This window comes from Lygodium microphyllum, chromosome 6 (genome assembly GCF_053477565.2).
Source record: "Lygodium microphyllum isolate KBCC chromosome 6, Lygodium_microphyllum_v1.1.10, whole genome shotgun sequence".
Lineage (NCBI taxonomy): Eukaryota > Viridiplantae > Streptophyta > Polypodiopsida > Schizaeales > Lygodiaceae > Lygodium > Lygodium microphyllum.
In genome coordinates, this window is record NC_141140.1 from 2,859,878 (window position 1) to 2,885,845 (window position 25,968).

At 45.2% G+C, this 25,968-nt stretch overlaps 1 protein-coding gene and 1 pseudogene across 2 annotated transcripts in view; one reads left to right on the top strand and one right to left on the bottom strand.

The window, feature by feature from the left end:
* LOC148034237 (regulator of telomere elongation helicase 1 homolog) overlaps positions 1–25,968 on the top strand; it is a 169,398-nt gene that overhangs the window by 71,523 nt on the left and 71,907 nt on the right. For both annotated transcript variants that reach the window (XM_087679207.1, XM_087679208.1), the window contains exon 18: positions 20,931–20,988. In XM_087679207.1, the coding sequence (XP_087535333.1) occupies positions 20,931–20,988 (58 nt within the window). The remainder of the gene's footprint in view (positions 1–20,930; positions 20,989–25,968) is intronic.
* Positions 24,071–24,814, bottom strand: LOC148034238 (uncharacterized; annotated as a pseudogene).

Consider the following 25,968-nt stretch of genomic DNA (forward strand, 5'->3'; position numbering starts at 1 on the left):
GCACAACCCATTGCCCCTTTCAAGCAATTTCTGGAGAGACTCCATTTGCGTTTCAACTCCTCCTACTTAAAGCATACAAATTTTTCAGGGCTATATGCAGCAATTGCTTGACAGATTCTTCTTGGACTTTTCCTCTCAGGGCACTGCGTCATTTGAAAGATTGCTCTCTAATGTGCAGCGGGTTGCTCGGCAATATGGGATCTATCATGCCTCTCTTTGTCGGCGCCATCGACAGGCAGCGGAGGACCTGCTGGTTTTGGTTCGCTCCCTGCTGGTGGACACTCCGAATGATGCATTTCTGCTTGCACTGGCCATGCGGGTGGCCGATCTTATTAAAGAATTCCAGTTAAAATCGTATCAGCAGGCCAAATTGCAACATCTGACAGAGACTTTGCAAGATAGTGCATGTCAGACCCATAAGTTCTTTCGAGCTCTCCATGCCTCTCCTGCTCGAGAGAATATGACCAGACTCGAGGATGCACAAGGCCACCTTATCCTGGATCCACAGACTATTGTGCATATGTGCAGGAATTATTTCCGTGACCTTCTTGGTTCCGCTTCTCCACCTTCAGCCCAAATTACTCAGGCCCGTTCGGTTTTTTATGACCTGGTCCGCAATCAGCTTCCGCAGGACATGCAAGCTACTCTGGAGTCAGATATTGGTGAAGCAGAGGTTATGGATGTCTTGTTACACTTGCCCAAAGATAAAAGTCCGGGTTGGGATGGTCTCACCAATGAGTTCTTTGAAGCTTTCGCTACCCAACTGGCGAAACCATTGCAGGCTTTGTTTCAGCAGGTGTGGGAAACAGGGATCATGCCTCCCTCATGGAAACAAGGACTTATTAAACTGCTTGCAAAAGTTCCTTTGCCATCTAAGTTGACACAGTGGCGCCCAATTTCTTTGATGGGTTCAATGTACAAAATCTTCTCCAAAGTAATGGCGAATCGGCTCCATAAGCATCTCCCTGCCCTTGTGCACCCTCTCCAATATGGTTTCGTTAAGGGCCGAAATATTCTACACAATGTTTTGAATGCCCAATTGGCCATTGATTATGCCCGGCATTCTAATCAGGAGGTGGTACTGATTCAACTGGACCTGGAAAAGGCTTTTGACTATCTGGACTGATCTTTCGTTGCTGACCTTATGTTTGCTATGGGCTTTGGTGCTTGGATGTCTTGTCTGATCTACACCATTAGTGCTGCGGCGTCTTCGCGAGTCATGCTGAACGGAGGTGTTACTGAGCCATTTGTCCTTGCCCGTTCTGTCCGACAGGGGTGCCCTTTGAGCCCTTTATTCTTTGCCCTTGCGACACATCCAGTTCTTTCCATGTTATCACATATGGCCGCCTCTTCCCAGTTGGCGGGACTGTCGCTTCCTACAGGACAACACTTCATTGGCCAATCCCTGGCGGATGTTACTTTTATGATTTTGCGTGCGGACAAGGATAACCTTCGAAAAGCATTGGATGTTTGGGGTCTCTTTGGTCAGGCGTTAGGCCTTCGTATCAATGCGCTCAAATCAGCCATTCTAAGCTACACGGAGTCGGATTTGCAGTCCTTGGACTGGCAGGGTCTGGTTGTTCCTCGAGGTTCCATTGTCAGGCATCTTGGATACCCTTTGGGTGTTGATGTTCCCCCAAAGCAGCTTCTGCAGTGGATTTCTCAGAAAATGGTGGCCAAGTTTAGGTATTGGAAGTCTCAGGCCTGGCCCTTTCATGTTCGCCTCAAAGTAGCCCAGATAATTATGTTGCCAATGCTCACATATTTCTTGTCATTGTTGCCCTGGACTCCTACGACTCTGAATGCTCTCACTCAGTCTATTCGCTTCATGCTATGGAAGAAGGACTCATTGCATGCAGGTATTTCCTGGATCTCGTGGTCACATGCGTGCACCCCCAAACGCATGGATGGCGGAGCTATTTTAGATGCCCAAACTCACATGCAGGCACTTCGTTGGTCCCTTTTCCGCGCCATGTGCTCCGATGATCATCATCCGTGGGTCGCTATCGCCCGTTATTTCCTCGAGGGCCATGGGCTTTGGCATGGCAATACCCAACTCCGGAGTTCTTGGTGGCACGTTCTTAATGCTGATTCGCGGTTTTGTAATTCATCGCTGCTTACTCGTTTGGTGTGTTCCTGGAAACACGTCCTTCAAAAGGCTCAGTGGCACCCAACGGAGGATCGCTTGGCTAATAACTCTTTTCAATTGGAATTACTGGCAGTCTCGCGTTTACTTTCGTGGGAAGGTAAACATGAGCTTAGACCACAATTCAACCGGATGGCACGTTTGGGCTTGTCTTCAGTTACGGATGCCACCCTTGCCAGTCGCAATGTGCTTATATCGTTTCGTACTGCTAGGAGGCTTTTCAGGATCCCTCGTGGATATAGGCCTTTATGGGAACAGCTTTTAACGGTGCTCCAGAGCAGACAACCCTTTCTTGCTCTTGCTTCGGATCAGCCCTGGCAGGAATGGGACCTACAAGGCCGGCTGCATTTGAGCACAGCTTCTGCTAACCAAGTGTATCATCTTCTGATTAAAGATAATCAATGGCTAGTTACTAAAGCGAATGCTTTATGGGGATTGCGTAAATCCCGGTCATGGTGGAGGGCTACTGTGATGGAGGGCTGGGTCAACAAGACACGCTTTAAATACAAAGTCTTTCTTTGGAGAGTGATGATTGGGGGTCTTCCGCTTGCTTCGGCTCTTTCCAAGCGACGAATCTCCAATGGCACCTGTTTCTTTTGCACCACTACTATGGAATCCGCCCGCCACTGATTTATTTCTTGCCCCGTCGCTAAGAAAGTCTGGTTATTTTTGTCGGCCGTTTGGCGAGGGGTGGTTGGTATCACACTGTGCCCCTTTGATTGGGTTTTGGGCCAGCCCAAATACCCTACTCCCGCACAGCCACATATGAAGCTCATGTATCACTTTCTTCGATACTGGGGCTGTTGGCATAACTCGACCATTCGGAATGCTTTTCTGTTTGACTCCGCCCATAATGTTCAGCGGCATATTGTGAGGCTTAAGGGCCTCATTAAAGATCACATCCTTGCTCACATCGGTCTTTCATGTCTTCGGGTTGTAGAACATGTAGCCCTTTGTGGTTGTGCTATAGCTCGTGAAGATAAGCCTCTTCAATTTTGAATGAAGATTGTTGTCTTGTTTCTTGTCCACATGGATATAAGCATCACAACCAAAGATGCGAAAGTGTGATACTCTAGTTGCTAAGTGGAGAAGGAACAATAGGCACTTGTATAGAATATGCCATCATAGGCATCCTAGGGCCAGAAGGATGGGCCCTATGGGAGACATGAAGAGAGGGGAGAGGAGATGGCTGCTCCGATCTTTGCAATCTGTCAAGTGATGGTTCTTGTGCAAAACATGATTGTGATCTTCAATCTTCATGACGATCACGTTGCCTATGGGAGGGAGTATGAATAGACTCCTCATTTGAGTCATCAAAGCCTTGGAACTCGTGAATAGACTCCTCATTTGAGTCATCAAAGCCTTGGAACTCGTAATATTAATGGCGCTGGAACTGCAAACACACTAGTTCTGTTGTGTTGCGCTATAGAAGAGCCCAAATGGAGAGAATAATCAGCTACGCTTGCAAAAGATCATTTGTAAATGTCCCGTCTTTGTCGAAAGCACATGTAGAATACAGAACATGTACATTTTGTGCAGTAGACAGCAGGTTGACAATTTTTGTTTTCAGTATTAAGGTGGTCTTCTCTGTAGGAAACCTCCATGTCATCACTTAGGTGATGATACCATGTGAGTGTGCAACAGAAGAGGAACACGAACATGGAGAGAAGGTGAAGAGAAAGACAGCAGGAATGGAAGGGAAATCTTCATTGAATCTAGAAAGAATGTTAAATACAATGAAGGACTGATCTGTCCTACATGCAGCCCAAAGCATGAATGAGGGCATTAGATCAGGCTGAAGATGATGATGGCAGTATCGAAGATGGAGACGCAGCGTGCAACGTGAAAAAGACAAAAGACGATAATCTGCCTCAAGATTGATTGGCTATAAATAGCCGGCCTGAAGTCTGCCCAAAAAATATGCGGTTGGCCCACTCCAAAACTGGCTGACCAGCACAATTAAGCGGCGAAAATAGTGAGGTGGCACTTTTTGGGCAGATTGCTGATGTTTGGGGCTGCATGACCTCTGGCAGGACATGTAGAATGGCTGTAGACATTGTGGGAACATGCTTGACACTAACTAGGGGAAGAAATGCACACAAAATTGTATGGAATATATAGTCAAAGCTCCAGTGTCTCCGTTAGACTTTGACGGAGCTCATAAGTCGAGATGATCGATTGACAGGATGAAAATGGCAAGCTAACAATGTTAGAAGAATATCATGGGAACCTTGTGTAAGGTGAGTTGTGAATGGACTACTCCCCTCAATGCCAAGGTGGCATTGGATTACATAGTAGTGGGATGCCTTCATAAAATAGGCTACAAGGATGTTTACGGAAAGATGATACAATAGAGACTAAAAGAGATGGTCATTAGGTGCTTTGGAGACATAGTTGGCCTCCAATTCTTTTAGTACTTTAGGGGAGTTATGACATTTACTGGTGATATGTCCTGTTTGCTTACATTTGTTACATTTCATCTTGTTGGGATATTTTTTCCAGCTGTTGCTTACAATATGTCACTTTTTATTGCAAAAGGAACATCTAGTAGTAATAGTACGGACTAAGAGTTGATCACAAGTTGTTGAGGTGGATGTTGAGCTAGTGCTACCTTCCTTTTGATTTCCTTTCTCCTCATCCAGACAAGATTGAATTACACCTTCAAATGTAGGATTTGGTACATTTGTTAGGGTAGTGATAAGAGTTGAAAGGCTTTCCTTATTACAGCTTTTAAAAGTATTGCAATGGCATCTTTTTCAGCAATTGGAGCTTGGACCGAAGCTAATTGGGCTATCAATCCCTTCATGTGGAAAATGAACTTTCCTAAGTTTTCTCCCTACCTATATTCTAAGCTGAAGAACTCTATTTTGAGAAAGATTTTAGAGTTCTTTTCTCTTGCACCATACAATTTCTTAAGCTCATCCCACTTTTCCTTTGCAGTTGCAAGTTGATCAATGTGGTGGATTAAGGACTCATTTAGGTGCAACATTATTATGGCTCGGGCTCTTTCATCATGTTCTACATCCATAGGATTGGATGGATCAATGGCCTTGGTCCCTTTTATAAAGGGCCAATAATCTCTTTCCATCATTTCATATTTTGCTAATATCTGCCATGGGTGAAAGTCTCTTCCATCAAACTTGCAAATTTGAGGCTTTACACAAATATATGCCATGATAGGAAGGTCTTATTGATTGCGCAAGGCAATGGCAGTGTCCAATCCTTTACAAGGCGGGCAATAAGAGCGAAAGCAAAGGAAATGATGTTTTAGGCTAAGTAAATAGCGGGCTAAAAGTAACTGATGTGTAATGAGACAAATAGGTTCAGACGAAGAGATGAAAATGGTGTGTGCGTTTATATTTGACACATAGCCTTGCAATGGTCAAGTAAGATGATGATTGTTGGGTATTTGACTCACGCCTCAATTATGCCTACGCTCATATGGGAGTGTCGGTGATCAGTAGGACACTGGGGCACTTTTTACTCTCGGTAGGAGAGGTTTTTTTCCCTAGACTTATAGTCTTATTTTCGTATGTGCTTATGTGCTTATGTGCTTATGTTACACACTTATGGGCACTTACCGTGTGTCGGGTGTGAACACCCCTTACAACCCTAAGGTTTAAGGGTTGTACTTTGTACTTTCAGGTCACACTCTTTCAGTCTATTGGATTGGGTGTCGTGTTTCACTCTGTTTCTCTCACTCTCACACTGTCTACTGTACTCTCAGCTGCATTTCGATCCTATCACCATCTTTACATTTGGTATCAGAGCAGTTTGCAGTTTGCAAACTGTAGCCTCCACTGTCTGCGGCACTCGTCAGTTCTGCAGCTCTCGCCAGTAGCTGAAGGCACCATCAGTACCTGTGTACGCCACCTGTCCCAACAGCGCCTCATCCTCGTCAAGAACAAACTGCAGCTCGTCCGCCTACTCCTGTTCGTCAGGTCCACCCGTCCTGCTCGACAGCTCCACCGGCCTGTGCGTCAGCTCAAGGGCCACAGCGACTGGGTCACCTTCATCGCTTGCCCCATCATCGACTCTGGCATAATCGTGTCCGCCTCACGCGACAAGTCCCTGGTGGTCTGGTCCCTCACGCCTGGGTGCATCGTCGACGTTGCAGCGCCACGTCCTCTGCGTGCAATTTGACCGTCTGCCTAGTCCACGTCAGCTACCCGCCCGACTGCTCCGTCTGCCAGCGACGTGACATTTGACCGTCTACCCAGTCCACGTCAGCTACCCGCCAGATTGCTCCGTTTGCCAGCGACTTGCCTAGCGTCCGCCTTGACCACGTCAGGTATTTTTTTTAAAACAAAAAAAAAATTCTCTTTATTCCAGAATAAATTTTTGGAAGAGGAGGTTCATACGCAGCAAGCACAACATACAGGATACAAGTGTGGGCTAAATTTGATGCAAATTTCTGGGCACATTCATAAGAAATTTTGGGGCTTTTATGTATTTTGAGGACATTTGCATATAAACTGCAGTTACAGTCACAGAAAGACTGTTTTGAACAAATTTTTGGCAAAAATTTTGGGGATTTTGATATTACAGTGTTGTTGAGCACTGTTTGCACCTTGGGAAGCGTGCATTAAAGACAGTTTTTGACAGATTACGCCCTTGCATATTAATTGCAGAAGTGTGCTTGCTGCAATTTTTGGAAATTTGCAGATTTCCAGTCCTTACTGCTTTGACATTGCTCATTTGTCTTTGGAAATTTGTCAATTTGTCATCATGGCAAATCAGGGAGGTGATGTATTTATGTATGTATCCAAGGAAGACAGATTGGACGGAAACAATTATTCGCTATGGTCATTTATGATGAAGAATGTATTAGTGGCCAAGAATTTATGGGATTATGTCAGTGGAGAGAAAACTCGACGGGGAGTTGTAGCTCCCGTTACTCCTCCTCCTCAAGGAGCACGTGGACAACGGGGACCTCAGCCCACTCCACCTCAGCCACTTCCTCCAAGAACTGCAGCTCAAAAAGCTTGGGATACACGTGATGCACAGGCGTTGTCGCTGATTGCTTTGGCAGTTTAGCGGTCCATCATCCCTCACATTCGTTCAACATCTTCTTCACGAGATGCATGGTTGACTTTGGAGCATATGTTTGCAGGAAAGAATGAGACTCAGATCTCTTTCTTGAAGAAAGAGTTAGAGACTTTGAAGATGAATGAGGGTGATTCTATGCAGGATCACTTGAATAAGATTCAGGACTTGAGGGAGCAGCTCATGAATGTGGATGAGTACTTTTCGGATGCACAGCTGATATCCACCACCTTGAATTCCTTACGTCCTTCGTACTTGTCTTTTCATACTGCATTGAACCTCACCATGAGGATTGCCGAGCACCCACTCACTTTTATTCAGCTGGTAAGTTTGCTTCTAGAGGAGGAGCAAACAAGGAAAAATAGTGGTGTGGATGCTATAGTCTTTGAGCAGGCTTTTGTGGCAAGACAGAAAGGCAAAAACAACAAGGTGAAAAAAGCTCCACAGAGTTCTAGCACTTCGGGCACATCACAGAATCAGACACAAGGGGGGACGCAAGCTAAAAAGGGGAAATGCCATTATTGTAAGAAGCCAGGCCATTATATCACTGAGTGCAAGAAGCGCATTGCCAAAGAGAAGAAGAAGGAGTCAGAAATGTCTGTTTCTACTACTCCTTCCACTGCTAGTGAGTCCGCGTCCTTTGTTGTGGATAGGGACTATTGTTTTTACACTTGCAGTTATGACATCTCTTGGGCCGATAGAGCACTTAGCTCTACAGAGGATGCTGACACTTGGTTCTTTGATAGTGGTACTTCTAGACATATTACATCTCGCAGAGATCTGTTTGCTTCAGTTTTACTGCACCTCCCGTTGGGAAATCTGTACAGTGTGCCAATAATGCATCATACCTTGTTCGTGGTATTGGGGAGATTTAGCTCACAGCCATTGATGGCTCTATTCTCCGCCTGCAGGATGCTTTGTTTGTGCCTGGAATCAAGAAGAATTTGCTTTCTATTTTTTCTTTGGCACGTTGTGGTTTGCAGGTCACATTTGATGATGATCGTTGCACGGTTAGAGATAAAGAACACATGACTTTGGTCTTGACAGGATCTTTGTGTCATGGTTTATATGAGTTGGATGCTCTTTTAGTAGATCAGTCGGCATACTTGACATTCACTCTTACTCCTGCTATGATACAGGCGGAGTTATGGCATGCTCGTTTGCGGCATGTAAATTTTGGCAGCTTGATGCTTTTGCAGCATACTCAGATGCTGGATGGCTTATCTCTCTTGGAGAGACCTCTTGAGCACTTATGCGAGGGATGCATTTTGGGGAAAATGCATCGTTTCTCATTTCCCCGTGATGTTGCTTTCAGAGCAACAACCAGATTGCAGTTGGTGCATTCAGATGTTTGTGGGCCTATGCAAACAATGTCATTGGGCGGTTGTTACTATTTTGTGAAATTCATTGATGACTTTACACGTTTTTGCTGGGTCTACTGTTTGAAAAAGAAGTCAGAAGTGTATGATGCATTTTTGGCTTTCAGTGCACTTGTTGAAAATCAATCTGGATGCAAAATTAAGACTCTCTGTTGGGACTGAGGGGGGGAATACATGTCCTCTATGCTGAATTCTTTTTTGACGTAGAAAGGCATAGTCCATCAGTACACTACTACCTATACTCCACAGCAGAATGGGGTAGTAGAGAGGAAGAATCGGTCACTCATGGAGATGGCCAGATGTATGTTGAAGGCAAAGAGCTTGCCTCATAGTTTTTGGATGGAAGTAGTCATGTGTGCTTGCCATATTTTGAACAGATGTCCTACCAAAGCCTTGAAGACCATCACACCTTTTGAGGCTTGGAAAAGCCGTAAACCTTCTGTTGGCCACTTCCGTACCTTTGGGTGTCTTGCCTATGCCCATATTCCACAGGTACTTAGAAAAAAGTTGGACAACAAGGCTGTTAAGTGCATTTTTATGGGATATAGCAATGAGAGCAAAGGCTATAGACTCTATGATCCCGTTACAAAGAAGGTTTTTGTCAGCAGGGATGTTGTTTTTGATGAAAAATCAGAATTATCCTTGGCTGGTTTGGACACATATCAGGCTGCCCGTGATGTTTTTGAAGGGTTGCTGCCCATTACTTTTGGTGATTCAGCTGGAGCTTCAGAAAATGAACCTAATGTTCAGCCAGCTGCTCCTATGGAAAGTGCAGAAATTCAGCCATTGGCTGATCGGAATATTCAGCATAATGCTGAAACTGAAATTCAGCAAGAGCTTGCACACAGTTAGGAAGCTAGACAGTTACCTAGATGGTATTTGCAGACTATGCAAGATAGTCCTTTGGATGCACCCATGGCTGGTCGTACTAGAAGGCAAACTCGTTTGCATGATTCAGCACATATCATGGAGTTTGTTATGGTAGCAAGTACTTTTGATAATGAAGAGCCTAAATGTTTTGAGGATGCACAACACAGTGTGCATTGGATGGCAGCAATGCAAGCTGAATTAGATTCTATTACTAAGAATCAAACTTGAGATTTGGTGTCCTTGCCATTTGGGAAGAAAGCCATTGGAACGAAATGGGTCTACGAACTGAAAAGGAAAGCAGATGGATCCATTGATAAATACAAGGCACGGCTTGTAGCTAAAGGCTACGCACAGAAAAAGAGCATTGACTGTGAGGAGACATTTGCTCTTACTTCCCGTATGACGACCATCAAGTCTATGATTGCTTTGGCTGCACATTATGGTTGGATAGTGCATCAGCTGGATATCAAGACTGCATTTTTACATGGGAAACTTCAGGAGGAAGTTTATGTACAGCAGCCCATTGGTTTTGTAGTTGAAGGCTCAGAACATTTGGTATGCAAGCTCAAAAAGGCACTATATGGTTTGAAACAAGCTTCTAGAGCTTGGTATGCAAAAATAGATGCTTTCTTGCTTGGTGAGGGGTTTCTAAACAGCTCATCTGAGTCTACCCTTTACGTATGTAAAGAAGGGGGATCTATGTTGATTATATGTCTTTATGTTGATGACCTTTTGCTCACTGGAACACATGCTGATCAGATTTCAGCATTCAAACAAAATTTGCAGCAAACTTTTGACATGTTTGACTTGGGAGTTTTGCATTACTACTTGGGCATCCAGTTCATACATGATGCTCGAGGTATTGGGCTATCACAGTCAAGGTATATTGGGCAGCTTCTTGAGAAGTTTGGCTTACAGGATTGCAAGCCAGTTTGTATCCCCATGGAACCTGGACTGAAACTGTCATTACATGATGACAGTGATTTGTTTGATATACATACATATGCTCCTGTAGTTGGATGTCTTATCTACCTATGCAACACTAGGCCGGACATACAGTTTGCAGTTTTAGCTTTTAGCAGGTATATGCATCAGCCACGTATGTCACATTGGCAAGCTGTCAAGCGCGTTTTTCGTTACTTGCAGGGTACTCGATCTCTTGGGTTGCTTTATGCCAAGGGGGGACCACTGCAATTACATGCTTACAATGATTCTGATTGGGGTGGTGATTATGATACATGTCACTCCACTAGTGGCAATTGTTTCTTTCTTGGCTCTTCTTGCATTTCTTGGCTTAGCAAGAAACAATCCACTGTTGCCACATCGTCATGTGAAGCTGAATACAAGGCAACTTTCACTACCACAGTTGAATGCGTATGGCTTAGACACTTGCTAGCTGATCTGGATGTATCTGTTACGGAGCCTACTCCTTTGTTCACTGACAGTGAGAGTGCCATTGCGGTGGCACGGAACCCAGTGTTTCATGCCCGCACGAAACACATTGAGATCCATTATCACTTTGTCAGATAGAGGCTGCATGCAGGTGATATCAGCCTTGTCTATTGTCCTAACACCAGTAATGTGGCAGACATCTTCACCAAAGCTCTTCCTCGTGACAAATTTGAAGCATTTCGCGATGCTTTAAATTTGATATCCTTTGGTTCCTTGTACTCTTGATCACTCTTCACTCTAGGGGGGTTTGTTGGGTATTTGACTCACGCCTCACTTACGCCTATGCTCATATGGGAGTGTCGGTGATCAGTAGGACACTGGGGGACTTTTTAGTCTCGGTAGGAGAGGTTTTTCCCCCAGACTTATAGTCTTATTTTCATATGTGCTTATGTGCTTATGTTACACACTTATGGGCACTTACCGTGTGTCGGGTGTGAACACCCCTTACAACCCTAAGGTTTAAGGGTCGTACTTTGTACTTTCGGGTCACACTCTTTCAGTCTATTGGATTGGGTGTCGTGCTTCACTCTGTCTCTCTCACTCTCACACTGTCTACTGTACTCTCAGCTGCATTTTGATCCTATCACCATCTTTACAATGATTGCACTCAATGAATATGCTTAGGGCCTAAAATCCTTCACATTGTGAGTAACCAGCAAGCAATGATGAATAGTTTGATCAGTGGTGCTTAAAAACACTAGTATCCAAGCTTAGTGAAATGCTTGTGTTGGAGTCTGGTTGAATGTTGGCTTGAGAGTCACCTTCGGGGCAAGAAGCTGTGAGTTTTGAGCTTTGAGATCCACGATGAATTCCTATTAGTAACTTCGAAGATGATTAAAATGGACATGAAGAAAGCTTGAGCTTCTTGGCTATGGTTGCTTGTTAGACCCACAGTCAGGGTTTTGCCCACAATGGCTAGTAGAGGAGGAATTTTGGAAAAACCAACCCACTTGGGGGGCTAACAAAGCCCCATGAAGCCTGCCATCCTTGTGCTGTTCACAGCATGCAAGGTCATGCTAACTGTCACGCTGTCCAGAACTGCACTTTTTTTGGTCCTGCTGCAATGCCGAGCTCTATAACACATAATGTTGAGGTTTCAGGTGCCAGGCTGGTGTGCCCTCAGTTGGGGAAGAGGTCTCCAGAAGAGGCCATGAGCTATAATGGCCTCCTTTGCTCTCACCAAGTTCTCCACTAAGTGGTGTTGTTGGTCCAGTTTTGGCTATGGAGGTTGAGAGGTTCAAGTGAGAAACCACACACTCATGTGCACTTAGGTCAAGATGGAGTTGGACGAGGCTTGTTGGAACATAGATGCTTTGATACCATATTGGAATATCAAAGTGGTAGCATGAAAATGTGCACAAGAGGGAGAAGAGAGCTCAAGTACAAGAACAAGATCTTGCTTAGTAAGTTGCTGAAGTACAACTAAGGTACTCTCTCATCTACTTGAGAGTGACCTTAAGGCTGTTTATATAGCCTCAATGTGGGCTAGGGTTAGGGTTTTGCTTGCCCTCTAGTCCATTCACACCTCATCTTCCCTCATGCACCCTTGCTTACACAAGGTTCCCATGCTATACTTCTAACAAATAGTTGGCACATCTCCCCTCACCCAAGTATGTTGCATCCTATAGGAGTCTTCTAAACCAGCATGTGTGGTCACGATCATTGGGAAGAACAATCTCTTCAATCTTAGAGCAGGAGGCCCGAGACAAGAAAAGTTGAAATTGGTGGGCATAGGGTTACGGAATTGTGCTTTTGTGGGTAGCTGGTTTGGGAATGGACAAAAGAAGAAGAAGAAAGGGAATAAAGTCAAACCTAGGCATTGTTGGACTGCGAGTTTGACAAAGAGGTTAAATCTAAGGGCTTTTCCAAGTGAAGGATGGAGTGGAGGCGTCTACATTTGCCCTGGCTGTTATGACAAAGTCCATCTTCCTTCAAATTTATTAGGTGGGGGTTTTCTCTGGTGGCTTTCTCATCCTTTGAGAAGCCTTGATTTGTGGATAATGGTGCATCCACTTATATGACATTTTGGTGTGATTGGCTTCAAACTTTTGTCATCAAGAGGGGTCTGTCATTGTAGGTGACACCTCATCAGGTCTATTTGTGGTGTGGGCACCATGCTATTACTTCTTGACCAGCCTCATTTGAGCTCCGTAGCAGAAGTCTGACTCTATGCTCAAGATTTGGTGTCCCATCTCCTCTCCATTCATAGCTTTACTTGTCTTGTGCCTAGATTGTATTCCCCCAGCAATAGAGGGTCACTTTGGACATTGTGGGATTTATCAGCTTCATTGCCCTTCTTTTCTTCCCTCTTCCGCATAGGGTTCCATCCCATTTGCCACCATCTCCTTTGGTGGTTTCCTTGGATCCTCCATCTCTTTTAGAGGAGAAATCTGATATTAGTGATGTGGTTGTGGTTGTTTTGGCCCTTCTTTCAATTTCAAAGGGGGACACCCAGAAACTTGAGAAGCTCTTTCAGGGCTTTCCACTTCATGGGACTTCTTCTTTCCCTGAAGTGTTTTGGCACTTTTAGTAGCTCCTTGCTATTGTAATTGGGTTGGGCCAATGATCTGGTGCATCCATTCTTGAGTGGATACGATTCTTTGTGTGGTCCTTCAAAGCCTCTCCAAAGACATCGACACTATGAGTGTTCTGCTGGTTCTTTTGCTGCCCTTGGACTCATTGCAGTCTTTTGGAGTTGTCTTCAGAGGTTGTTTATGGTGTTAGACTTTCCTTTTTGTGACTTTGTCTTCCCTACCATTCCATCTTTGCTCGTTTGGCCTTCAGCCACCCCCTAGGACCTGAGGGGGGCTGTTATTAGTCATATTATCTCTCTTCTCTCCACTTTGTTCTGTTTGCCATGTCCACATGTGCTGGAAGCTTTTGTCATGATGTCTTTGTAGCTGTGTGGGAGCGTTGATTGTCACTTTCTTCTTGCTGTCACATGGCATCCTCCTAGGATTTGTCACTTTTCTGTGGCTGCTGGGCAGTTTTCAGCTTTTCTCCAAAGCCTTTAACCAGTTGACAAATTTTCTTTAGGTCACTTTGGACCAGTTTTGGGATTTGATTTTGGCCTGACCTGCTTTCAGATTAGGTTGGTGAGCTTAGTTCCTTTCAGCTATGTATAGCCTCCCTTTCCTTCAATCGTGGTATTGGTTTTCCAGTTTGTGATCATTTACTGCTCATAGTCAGCTTCATCCAGTGCGTAGTGTGCTCTCTTTCCTCACCTCATCATCAGATCTTTATCCTCTCTTGCTGCTCTGTCTAGCACCCTGACTGCCCTGCTTTCTGGCACATACGCAAGGTCCTCAGTCTGCTATCCTCAGCATTGTATGCAGTCTAGTTTCTTTCATCATTAGTCAGGCTTTGTGTTTTCTCTCTCTCTCTCTCTCTCTCTTTTTCGTAAAAGGTAATTGTATTAATTACGAAAAAAGTACAAGATTACATGATTACACGAGTACAAGAGGCACGAGGGCCGTAGGCCAACGTGTGGGAAATCCCCGGACTAGGGTACTAAAAAGTTACACCAATCATGGCAAGGACCCAGAGGCAATTGCCAAATGCCAGGAATACAAATCCTCCCGAGGGAGCAAGTCAGAGTGCCTGATGAGATCTAGCTGCCAATGCAAGAGCCCTTTAAGCCTTGCAATATGTCGCGGTACATTAGAAGCCGAATCAAAGAGAAAAACATTTCGGGTGGTCCAAATGTGCCAGCATCCTCAGTATCTGAAAAAATGGAATAAGATCTTCATATGTAACGGTGGCGGTGTGGGATACTTCGGGCGCACAAAAACCCAATCGAAGGGAGTCAGTGAAGACCCCACCACCGCGTGCTAGATTTGTGACAAGAGTGACCAGATATTCTTGGCGAGCGGGCAAGAAAGAAAACGATGTCGGGCCGATTCCGCCGAAGTGGTGCAGAAGAAGCAAGTGCCATTCGAGATTCGACGCTTGGAAAGGGCCGAGGCAAGAGGAAGACCACCAATCATTACCCGCCACAGAAAGACCTTGCATTTGAAAGGTGTCTTATTCTGCCATCCCTCCATCAGCGTTGCCTGCCACCATGACAGTGATTTCCGCAGGCCCCAAACAACATTAACTTTCACACCCAACCATTGGTGATCTTTAATGAGAAGATGATACACCTGATTAGTAGAGGCCTTTTCCAGACTCAACCGGCCTGCAAGGCCCCAGTCCTGCCAAGGGCGATCCATAGCCAGGGCAGGAAAGGGTTGCCTACCCTGAAGTTCCGAGGAAAGCTTCCCCCATAAATCACGGTATCCGCGCGGGATCCTGAAAAGTCTCCTAGCAGTCCGAAACGATGCAAGGACATTGCGAGTGGCAAGGGTAGCATCCGCAATTGAAGTCACACCCAAACGGGCCATGCGATTAAATCTTGGTCTGAGCTGATGTTTATCTTTCCATGAAAGTAATGTGGATACCGCCAACAATTCTAGCTGAAAAGAATTTGTCTGCACGCGGTCCCCTACAGGATGTCAACGGGCCTTTTGGAGCACCACTTTCCAAGAGCCGATCAAATGCACTAACAAAGAGGAAGAGGGACTGGAGAATCGAGCGTCAGCATTAAGGACATGCCACCATGAGGCTCGAAGCCGTGTGTTACCCTGGCGGAGGCCGCTGTCCTCAAGAAAATAACGGGCTATGATGGTCCACGGGTGATGATCCACACACATGGCACGAAACAGAGACCAACGAAGAGCCAGCATATGAGTTTCTGCATCCAAAATAGCTCCACCACCCATGCGCTTAGGGGTACATGCATGTGACCATGAAATCCAGGAAATGCCTGCCTGCAGTGAATCTTTCTTCCATAGCATGAAACGAATGGGATGAGTAAGAGCCTTCAAAGTACTGGGCGTCCATGGCAGTAATGGCAGGAAATACGTCAGCATTGGTAGCATAATTGTCTGAGCCACTTTGAGGCGGACATGGAACGGCCAGGCTTGCGACTTCCAATACATAAACTTCGCGGCCAGTTTGTGTGAAATCCACTCCAGCAGGGCCTTTGGCCGTACATCCACCCCCAATGGGTATCCAAGATGCCTGACAATCGAGCCACGAGAAACCACCTGGCCCTGCCAGCCTAATGACTCTAAATCAGGCTCTGTGCAACTGAGAATGGCTGACTTGAAGGCATTGATGCGAAGACCAGAAGCTTGACCAAAGAGCGTCCAAACATCTAATGCCTTGCGAATGTTATCCCTGTCCGCCTGCAAAATCATAAAGGAGTCATCAGCCAAAGATTGGCTAATGAAGTGCTGCCCCAAAGGAAGAGATAACCCTGCCAGCTGGGCAGAAGCCGCCATGGAGGATAACATTGAAAGGACCGGGTGAGTCGCCAAGGCAAAGAAGAGAGGACTCAAAGGGCAGCCCTGTCTGAGCGAGCGTGCAAGGAGAAATGGCTCTGTGACCCCACCATTAAGCATAACTCTTGAAGAAGCCTCAGTACTAATGGTGTAGATCAATCGGGACATGCGGATCCCAAAGCCCATAGCAGACATAAGATCTGCAAGGAAAGACCAGTCCACACAGTCAAACGCCTTTTCCAGGTCCAGTTGAATCAAGACCACTTGCTGATTGGAGTGCCTCGCATAATCAATAGCCATTTGCACATTCAAGATATTGTGCAAAATGTTGCGTCCCTTAATGAAACCATATTGGAGGGGGTGCACAAGAGCTGGAAGGTGCTTGTGAAGCCGATTTGCCAGCACTTTGGAAAAGATTTTATACATCACGCCCATCAACGAAATGGGTCTCCAGTGTTGCAGCTTTGACGGTGAAGGGACCTTGGGGATCAGTTTGATAAGGCCTTCTTTCCATGATGAAGGCATGACCCCTGTTTCGCAAACCTGTTGGAACATGACCACTAAAGGCTTTACCAACTGCGTGGCTGAGTGCTCAAAAAATTCATTAGTGAGACCATCCCAACCAGGACTTTTATCCTTAGGCAGGTGCAACAAAACATCCATAACCTCCTCTTCGCAAATATCCGCCTCCAAAGAGGCTTGCATATCAAACGGAACCTGCTGGTGGACCAGCTGATAGAAGACCGAGCGGACATGCGTAACCTGGCTAGACGGCAAGGAAGAAGAACCAAAAAGATCCATAAAATAATTTCTGCACATATTGATAATGGTCTGCGGATCAGTGACCATGCGACCTTCCGAGTCTTGAAGTCGAGTCATATTTTCGCGAGCCGGAGAAGCATGCAAGGCGCGAAAGAACTTATGAGACTGGCAGGCATTATCTTGCAATGTGTCAGTCAAGTTATGCAGCTTGGCCTGCTGATAAGATTTCAAGCTAAAGACTTGAATAAGATGGGCCAAACGCAGCTCCAGTGACAGCAGAAAATCATCATCTGGGGAATCCAGGAGCAAGGAACGGACCAAGGCCAATAAGTCCTCTGCTGCAAGTCGACGTCGGCGACAAAGAGAGGCAGTGTGAATCCCATACTGCCGAGCAACCCGCTGCACATTAGAGAGCAGGCGTGCAAACGAAGCCAAGCCCTCAGAGGCGAAGTCAAATAAAAACCTCTCAATCAGTTGCTGCATATAATCTTGAAAAATTGGATGCTTCAAATAAGAGGAGTTGAAGCGTAAAGGGAGCTTATCCAGTAACTGCATAAAAGGTGCAACAGATTGTGCCTGCATCTCAAGCTGGAGGGGAAAATGATCCGACAACGCATATTGCTGCAAGACCTTCATCTCCAGCATCTCGGGAAGAAAATCATCCCCCTGCATGATATACATTCGGTCCAACCGCGACCAAGTGGTTGCATATTGTGCAGAATGAAAAGTAAAACCTGAAACAGAAGGGTGAAGCCACGACCAAAGATCTTGCTTAAGTATGTGCAAAGCAAAGGAGTTCCACACCCGGCTTTCTGGCGTATCCATTACCGAATGCCCTGAGGTGGAATGAGAAGAGTCAACACACATATTGAAATCTCCCATCAAAAACCCTCTGCGGCCAAGTGCCATGGAGCCCTGCAAAGTCGACCATAGATCCCGTCGGGATGCGGGATCATTGGGAGCATAAAGTCCCAGCAACCATAAAATCTCGCCTTCAAATAGGACTTCAATTACCAGAAAGCGGTCGTGCAGATCATTTTTAACAAGAACAGGTTGGTATTTCTCATGAACAATCATCAGCACGCCCGAATAATGCTTAGCATGTGTCCCTGCATAAAACAGACGAAATCCACGACAATCCACAACCTTTCCTACCTCACCATGACTTTTGTGCTCCACTGCACATAATACATCCCACTGATTCTCATGCAAGACAGACCACATGGTATGTTGCTTATGGCGAGAGCAAATGCCTCGCACGTTCCACGTGGCAATCTTCATATATTTTCAAAAAAAGGAAGTCAGGAACGAGGCGCCTGTTGCCTCGATTGCATCTTTTCCGCGAGGGCATCCAGGACACCCTCATCCAGAAAATCAGCCAATACTGCAAATGAATTCGGGCGACCTGCTTTAGAGGTAGAAGGGAAATCCACTACCTTGGGAGCAGGGCGGGGATAACGCCTATCCCAAGGAGTAATCACATTGCCTTTTGCATCAAACGCCAGCTTAGCAGGTGGGCCCTTGGGGCCCTCGGAATAGACTTTCCTTAAAGACGGATTACGGGGGGCTGACGGGGCCATGGTACGCGCAACCTGCTGTGAGGTGACCATGTCTTTCCTGCGCGTGTACGTGCGCACGGAATCCGGGGAAACATGAGGCCCAGGATCTGCCAGGCCTGCGTCCAACTTTTTACCTTTCTTTTGTCGTGCCTCAATCCAATCAGAGCTAGGAGAATCCAAAGCTCGGACCTGTTGTTTACCTTTATCCATGACAATAGGTGGCTGAAGGGTCTCCTGTGTCTGGGCATCAAGCACCATGTCATCCTTGGGCTGCACAACTTGCGCCTCCTCAGAAGACAGTTGCCGTTCCGGGCATTCAGCTACAAAATGCCCTAATTTACCACATGAAAAGCAGTGTCCGGCAAAATTGCCCCATTTCAGGCGAAAATGCAAAGGATGCATGCCAGAGCAATTGAGGCGAAGCCACGCAGGCCTTTTCCTGGCCGTATCCCATAACATGCATAAACGGTTTCGGTTCATAGCCCTGAGGCTTGGGGGAACCAGCACTGTGCCCACAACCGCCATCGCGTCCTTCAACAATGGCCAATATACCGCTGGACAATTTTCCACTTCCACCCACACCAGGCATTCGCGTTGAACCAGACGCTGGAAGTCAGCCATAGGGCGCCATGGTACCACATGGACCAAGCGACGGTCAAAGAATAGTGGCAACTTGGACAGTAGCTCAGCTCGATGCGATTCCGATTTCAACAGCACCTCATAAAAGCCGCGAGGTCCAAGGAAGATCTCCTCAACATACTCCCCTTGCAATAAATGGTGCATCCACTGGCGAATATGTGAGAGCACTGGGATCCTGCTGGTGAAAAAAAGTATAACTGCACGGTCATAGAACACCGAGAAGGACCGCAAGACTGATTTTGGGTCCACTGTCGCTTCCAGCACATCATCCGCAGCCGCAGCAGAGAAGGTTTCATTATTATGCTGGACATAATCGCCAAGCAGAGTATTGGCAAAGTCCAGCAAATGCTCCCAGTCTATTTCCTGCGAATCCACAGGTTCGGAGGCAACCTGCGCATAGGAACGGTCCTGAGGACCCATTGGCTCGTCTGAAGTGTGCTTAGAGCGTTTGCCTGCCGGCGGCAGTTCAGAACCCGGAGGCGGCTCCTCCGTGCATGGCACCATATCCTCCGGCTCCTCTGTATCGGAATCAGGGCCAAGGGCTGCCACCGTCCGGTCGAGAAAATCCATATCCAGGCCAGCCATACTGCTGTCTTCTCTCTTTCGCTCACGCCCTCACTGCAGCAGCAGGATGTACTGTCTACAGTCTCTGCTCTTCAATAATCTGCTGCCTCCTAGGCACAGATCTGTCCTTGTAAAATGTCTATCTGCCTGTCCCTAAACTGTCGTGTCCCGGCCTGTGCAGGGACGTATTCTGCAAGCACACCCTTTGATCCTGGCGATTCTCTGGTCAGGGCTTCCACGATGCAGCGCAGCACGGTTACAGGTAGACAGTGTGCAGGTCGCGTTGGCGGGCCAGGTAGGCAGTGTGCAGGTCACGTTGACGGGAACACTGGCTGTCTGAGTGGCGTTGGTCCTCTGTCTATCTCTGCACCTTAGTGCCGAAGAACAGGAGCAGCGGGGCAAATCTGTTCTTCAGCGAGTAACAAGTCTGGTTGTCAGACAGGGTAGCGGGCTGCCACAGGAGGCGCCCGCAAGCAGAGCGACAGGGCCTGAGCAGGAAACCGCTGCGGGACAGGCCTATTCTTCAGCGGGCAACAGGTCCGGTTGTCAGAACGGGCAGCGGGCTGCCACCGGAGGCGCCGCCTGAGCAGGAAACCGCATTGGGACAGGTCTGCTCTTCAGCGGGTAACAGGTCTGCTTGTCGGACAGGGCAGCGGGCTGCTACAGGAAACCCACAGGCAGGGCCACAGGGCACGAGCAAGAAGCGGCGGGGCAGGAGGCCTAGGGCTGGGCAGCCGCCATCGTTTCCTGCATCGCTCTCTCTCTACACGCAGCTCTCATCTCGTGAAGAGGTCTGTTTCTCTCTCTATCTCTCTCTTTCTCTCTCTCTCTCTCTCTCTCTCTCTCCAAGATTAATTACGAAAAAAATACAAGATTACTGGATTACAAGATACATGATGACACAAAGCCATCATGTGAAGAGGTTTTCTCTCTCTCTCTCTCTCTCTCTCTCTCTCAGTCAGTTGCACTGTTGCTTCCGCATGTTCACTTCAGGCATTGCGGATGATGCCATTTCATGCCTGTGCAGCTATTGTCACTTGTGAACATGCAGCCATTATGACTTGTTAATAGCCCTGATAACGTTGCACTGGTTTTGAAAGTCTTAATCAGTGTTCTGATAATGCTAGTTATTCACTTGAGATATAAAAATTTCTGCAGCTCACTGCTTTTAACATGTTACTTGATGCAGATTTTCACAAGGAAATGCTCAAAACCAAATGTCCCTTTGGCTTCGACCACATCTAAAGGTATTACATAAACATAGAGTGGTTATAGTGCCTTCCTTTGGGTCAATACTGGCTTGTATCTCCAAATATCGATCCTTAATGTGTGATCTCATGTTGTTAACAGAAAAGATTGTCATGCTTCCTTTTTGTTTCTGAGAAATTATCCTTCTAGCATGCTTCCTTTTTGTTTCTGAGAAATCATCCTTCTATTGGCTAAATAGAAGGGTAATTCCTTTTTGTTTCTGAGAAATTATCCTTCTATTGGCTAAGTAAAGTGTGAGTACAGGCTGCACGGTATACAAGGAGTTAGAAATTACAAAGATTGCAGCAAGTGAACTTAAAATATGAGTTGCCTATCTAGCAAAATCTAAAATAGGATAGAGCAAGGAAACTGACATAATTTGCATATCATTAATCCAACTAATTGAACCGATTGATGTGCACAATATGGACTCACTTCTGTCCACATAAGTTTTATAATGAAGCGAACAAAACAGATGAGAGTAGACAAATAGCATGCCGCTTTTGGTAAAAAAAATCCTCTAAAATGTGTTGTTTTGGTTTTGAAACAAATTGATTGGAAAAGACAAAGTTGTGCAATCATATGAAAAGTAACCTTTATTCTTTAAAGAATTCTTTGAGAGCTATTGCTTTTGCTCTTTTTTTTTTGGTTGTATTTGAAAAGAGTTTTCAATCTTGCTTTTGTGTCCTTAAATAGCCTAAATATTTAGATACAGTTCAATAAATGCAATCGAGTTTGATTTCAACATTTTTGGAGAAGTAAATTGTGGGTATGTGTTTAGACATACTTTGCCTATTCTCATTTATTTCATCAATTCTTCAAACTTCCTTTATGGAGGATAACTTTCTTATGACAAAATATTTTGCCATAAAAGTGCTTCCCCTAACAAATCTCTTGTAATTCTTGTATTGAAACTACACCCTTGGTTGGCTGAATGTCTCTTGTACATTTGGGATGTAAGAGGGGATGGGAGCATTGAATAATGATACATAGATTAAGGAAGTTGATGGTGCATTTTGATATCCCTCGTCCCTCCCAAGAACCTGGATGTTGCATCTTGATGTATGCTTCCATTTTAGCCCATGGTCCTTTAGTTGACCATTGTCTGCTGTTTTCTCACTGTGGTGAGTGATTGTGAGGGGTGTAGTGCAAATTGGGGGCACTTGGAGTCATGCAGTCTATAGATGCATGTGACCAATTGGAACAGAGCGTCAACCAACATGGGGTAGCCGCTAGCTTGGCATGTATGTTCTCATATGGTATAGATGGTTTAGTGTCTATCATCCTTGCAATTGTATTAATTAGTGGTTCTTTATCCTTTGCCATCTATTATAAAGGTGACTAGTGTGTTGAAAAGCCATAGCTATCATCTTGCATGATTGCCAGGCATTTGTTTGAATCGCAATTGCAGGTTCTTCACCTTCTACTTTGACCATGTTGTGAGCTTCACAAATGCGATTCAATTCTCTAGTGTTTCTAGAGGCTTTTGTAGTGGGTGGCAATTTTCGACTTGCTTCATCAACGAGTCTTCTTAGTGGGCTGTTTTTTGGCAGCATTGGTGGCCACATCTTTATGCCACACAGATGAGATGGTATCATGTTGCTCCACTGGTGGTCTTGTAGACTGATTGATGGTGGTGACCAATGTAGAGACGGTCATTAGGTTTTTTGGTGGCCTAGCTGGTTCTATTTAGTTGATGGCAGATGGCTGCTACATCAACTCTTGACCCCTTAGACTGACTTGGATGCATAGTATAGGGGAGTTTCGGAAACGGGGGAAACGGAAACGGGGAAATTCGGAGTTTCGGCCAAATTTTGGAAATGGGGAAACGGTATTTCGGATTGTACACTAAAAAAAATACAGTAATATGTGGGTATGTAAATATATCAATGCCTACAACATGTATCCAAATTCCATACAAAACTTTGAGTCTTTATGTTATGATTGAAATTATGATTCATTACACATTTCATGAGTCACAAGTCACAACTCACGAGTGAAGATTGAGGAGTTAAGATTGAGGACTCAACGGTTGAAACTTAAGAGAGCTTAACACAATTAAGACTCAATTTTCAAAACTTAAGGCGACAAAATGAATTAGACTTTATGACTCATGAATAATCTATGATTTAAAGAGCAGTGAAGATTGACATCAAGAACAATGGAACAAGAATTATTATATATAATAAGTGGGATCAAGATACAATGATAGCAACTATGCCATGTGAATAATTTATCAAAACTTCAAAAGTCTAGTGAGGCTATAAGTATCAATATAAATGAACAACTGGCAACTCTAGTTTGGACTCTGCACTGCTAAACTGACTCTTGTATATCACGAGTCATGACTCATGACTCATCTGGACTTTGAGGATCTGTGCACCATCTTCTCGTCCGACTCTGAGGACCTTGATCGAGAAGTTGATGTAACCGCCTCAGCCTCATCCTTAGACTCTGGCTCTGACTCTGTCTGTGATTCAAGACCATGTGTGGCCCTCACTCTAACCCTTCTCTGTGGATGAGTCTCATGCACCGGTGTTGATAGCTCCTCATAGAGCATGGAGTAGATATTCTACTTCTCCTGTGGTATATGTTGAATTTCACACATCTCTATATCAATCTTGTCAACATTTACTTGTAAAGGTGAACGAGACAAAGATAAATCATATGAGAGGAGATTCAATATGTTCAACATTCATACATATCACAATTTACAATTCAACTTCAAGCAAATTAGCAATGTCAAGTGTCAAGGACTCAAGGTTAAAAAGTTAATTATACATAATACTAAACATTATCAATTTACCTGTGAAGGCTCAGGGATAGAGCGGTCCTCTTAAGAAACTGGAGATTGCAATGACAAAACACTAAATGCTCCAGTTGGACTCTTTTTGGTGTGGAAGAGGGGCTATATGCTCCAGTTTCTCTCAGCAGGCCCTGAACTATAATCTTGCGAGAGAACCTATATGGCAATGCATTTCTATTCAAATTTAAGAGATTGAGGTTAAGTAATTCGTAATTGCTAATATGCATGCCGTAAAATCAACATTTGAGTCGGCAATAGATTACAGAACTTGTTACTTAGGTTGGGTAATGCATTAGATAATCAAGATTCAAAATATACAAGTTATCAGTCACATACCAAAGTAGGAGCACAATTGCCGTATTTCTCCCTTGAAGCTGTTTCTCTCGAAGCCTAGCTATGGGTCGGTCAAAATGAAGAGAATGATTGCGGAATGCTAGCAAATCATCCTCTACTCTTCTCACAAGTGTCTCATGTACTCCATAAAGCCCTCCTCTAACTCCTCGCTAGTGTATTGCTCCTCGTTGCGCCAAAGGGGATGCAAGATATTTGCGACAATATGGATTGGTTTATGGAACCAATCCCATCGTGCATTCCACACTGCACGAATCTCATCAACCCTATAGATAAAATAAGTTAAAAACTTAGAAGTTAGAATAATGATCAATCATCAAGGAGTCGTTAATACTAAATAATTACATGTGTAAAAGTTAAACAAAAACTTACTTGTCTTGGGGCAAAAAGCTATTGTGAAGCAAAGCCTTTCCAATTTTATCCATATATTCATATAGAAGCCCCAAAGTACTCCGCTCCATATCAGTGATGCGCAATAGAGTGTAAATAGAAGTGAGACTTTTCACCAATGCCTCTGTCTCAACCCACCAACTCTCATTTAAAATATTACGCCTAAAAGCAAGAGCCTTTGGAGATTCTCTCTTACTCCATGTGAGCCATTTTTGGCATGCAATGGTTCGTATCAAATTTGGACAGACCCGTATCAACCTCTCCAATACAATAAACATATAAGCAAATCTAGTGGTGGAGGGCTTCAATAGCTCAAGTGTGTTATTGGCTCAAAACATGCTTGTAACGGATGGGCTCTTGTTCACAAATCTTACTATGTTTGTTGCTGCCTTGAAAATGTCATCCATCCAAGATATTTGCCTAACATCCTTAATAAGCAAGTCAAAGCAATGGGATGCACATGGATTCCATATTATGCTAGGAAACGCCTCCTCAAGCATACATCCTATAGATACACAATTGCTTTCATTATCTATGACCACCTGTACCACATTTTGGACTCCTATGTCCACGATGACTTATCCTATGTGCTCCCAAATGAAAGCTCTTGTGATGATAAGACTTGAGGTAGAGACATCGATAGCCTTAATGAACATGGTGCCTTTACATGAAGACCCCAAAACATTGTAAACATTCCTTCGGCGCATATCTGACCATCCATCGCATAATATTGTGCATCCATATTTTACCCATGTCTCCTTCAAGGGCTTCAATTGAGCCTCTATGGATGCTTTTTCCTTTCGAATCTCCGGTGTGCCTAATGCATCTGCGGATGGGCCTTTCCCACTCACACCCTATGCGGCTTACTGCCTTGATTGTCTTCTTTCATTGATGTGTAGTGGCCACATTGAAAGGGATAGCATACCGAATAAATAAGCGTGTGAGTTTCCTAGTTGCCTCCACAATTGCTTGCCTTTGAAGTCCTACATGGACACTTGCACCATGCAAGGAGCCCTTTTCCCCACTACCACTAGAAGATGGCAACAGGGTTTTTTTTGCACTTGGACCCGATACGGATATGGATGCGCTTATTTTTGATGGGCCACTGACACCTCCAATTTGGCTAGCGCCACTAGGCCCACTAGCCTCTCTTTGCTCCACTTGTGCTTCATTAGCCCGACGTGGTGTTGATTCATCCTCTTCTAGCTGAGTACCCATACGCTTTCGGCCCCAAAGATGGGGACTTACTGTTACTTTTGTCGGCACATTTCCGCAAGGCCCGATGTCTTTGTTGGGAACACATGCCAAGTGGTCTTTCACGCGCGTTACACTCCCCGATTTCTCCAATCCACAATAGTTGCACCGCCACTTCTTTGATTTGCCGGAGCCCTCGTATCCCTTGATTGGAGTGACGTGCCTCCAATATGGGTAT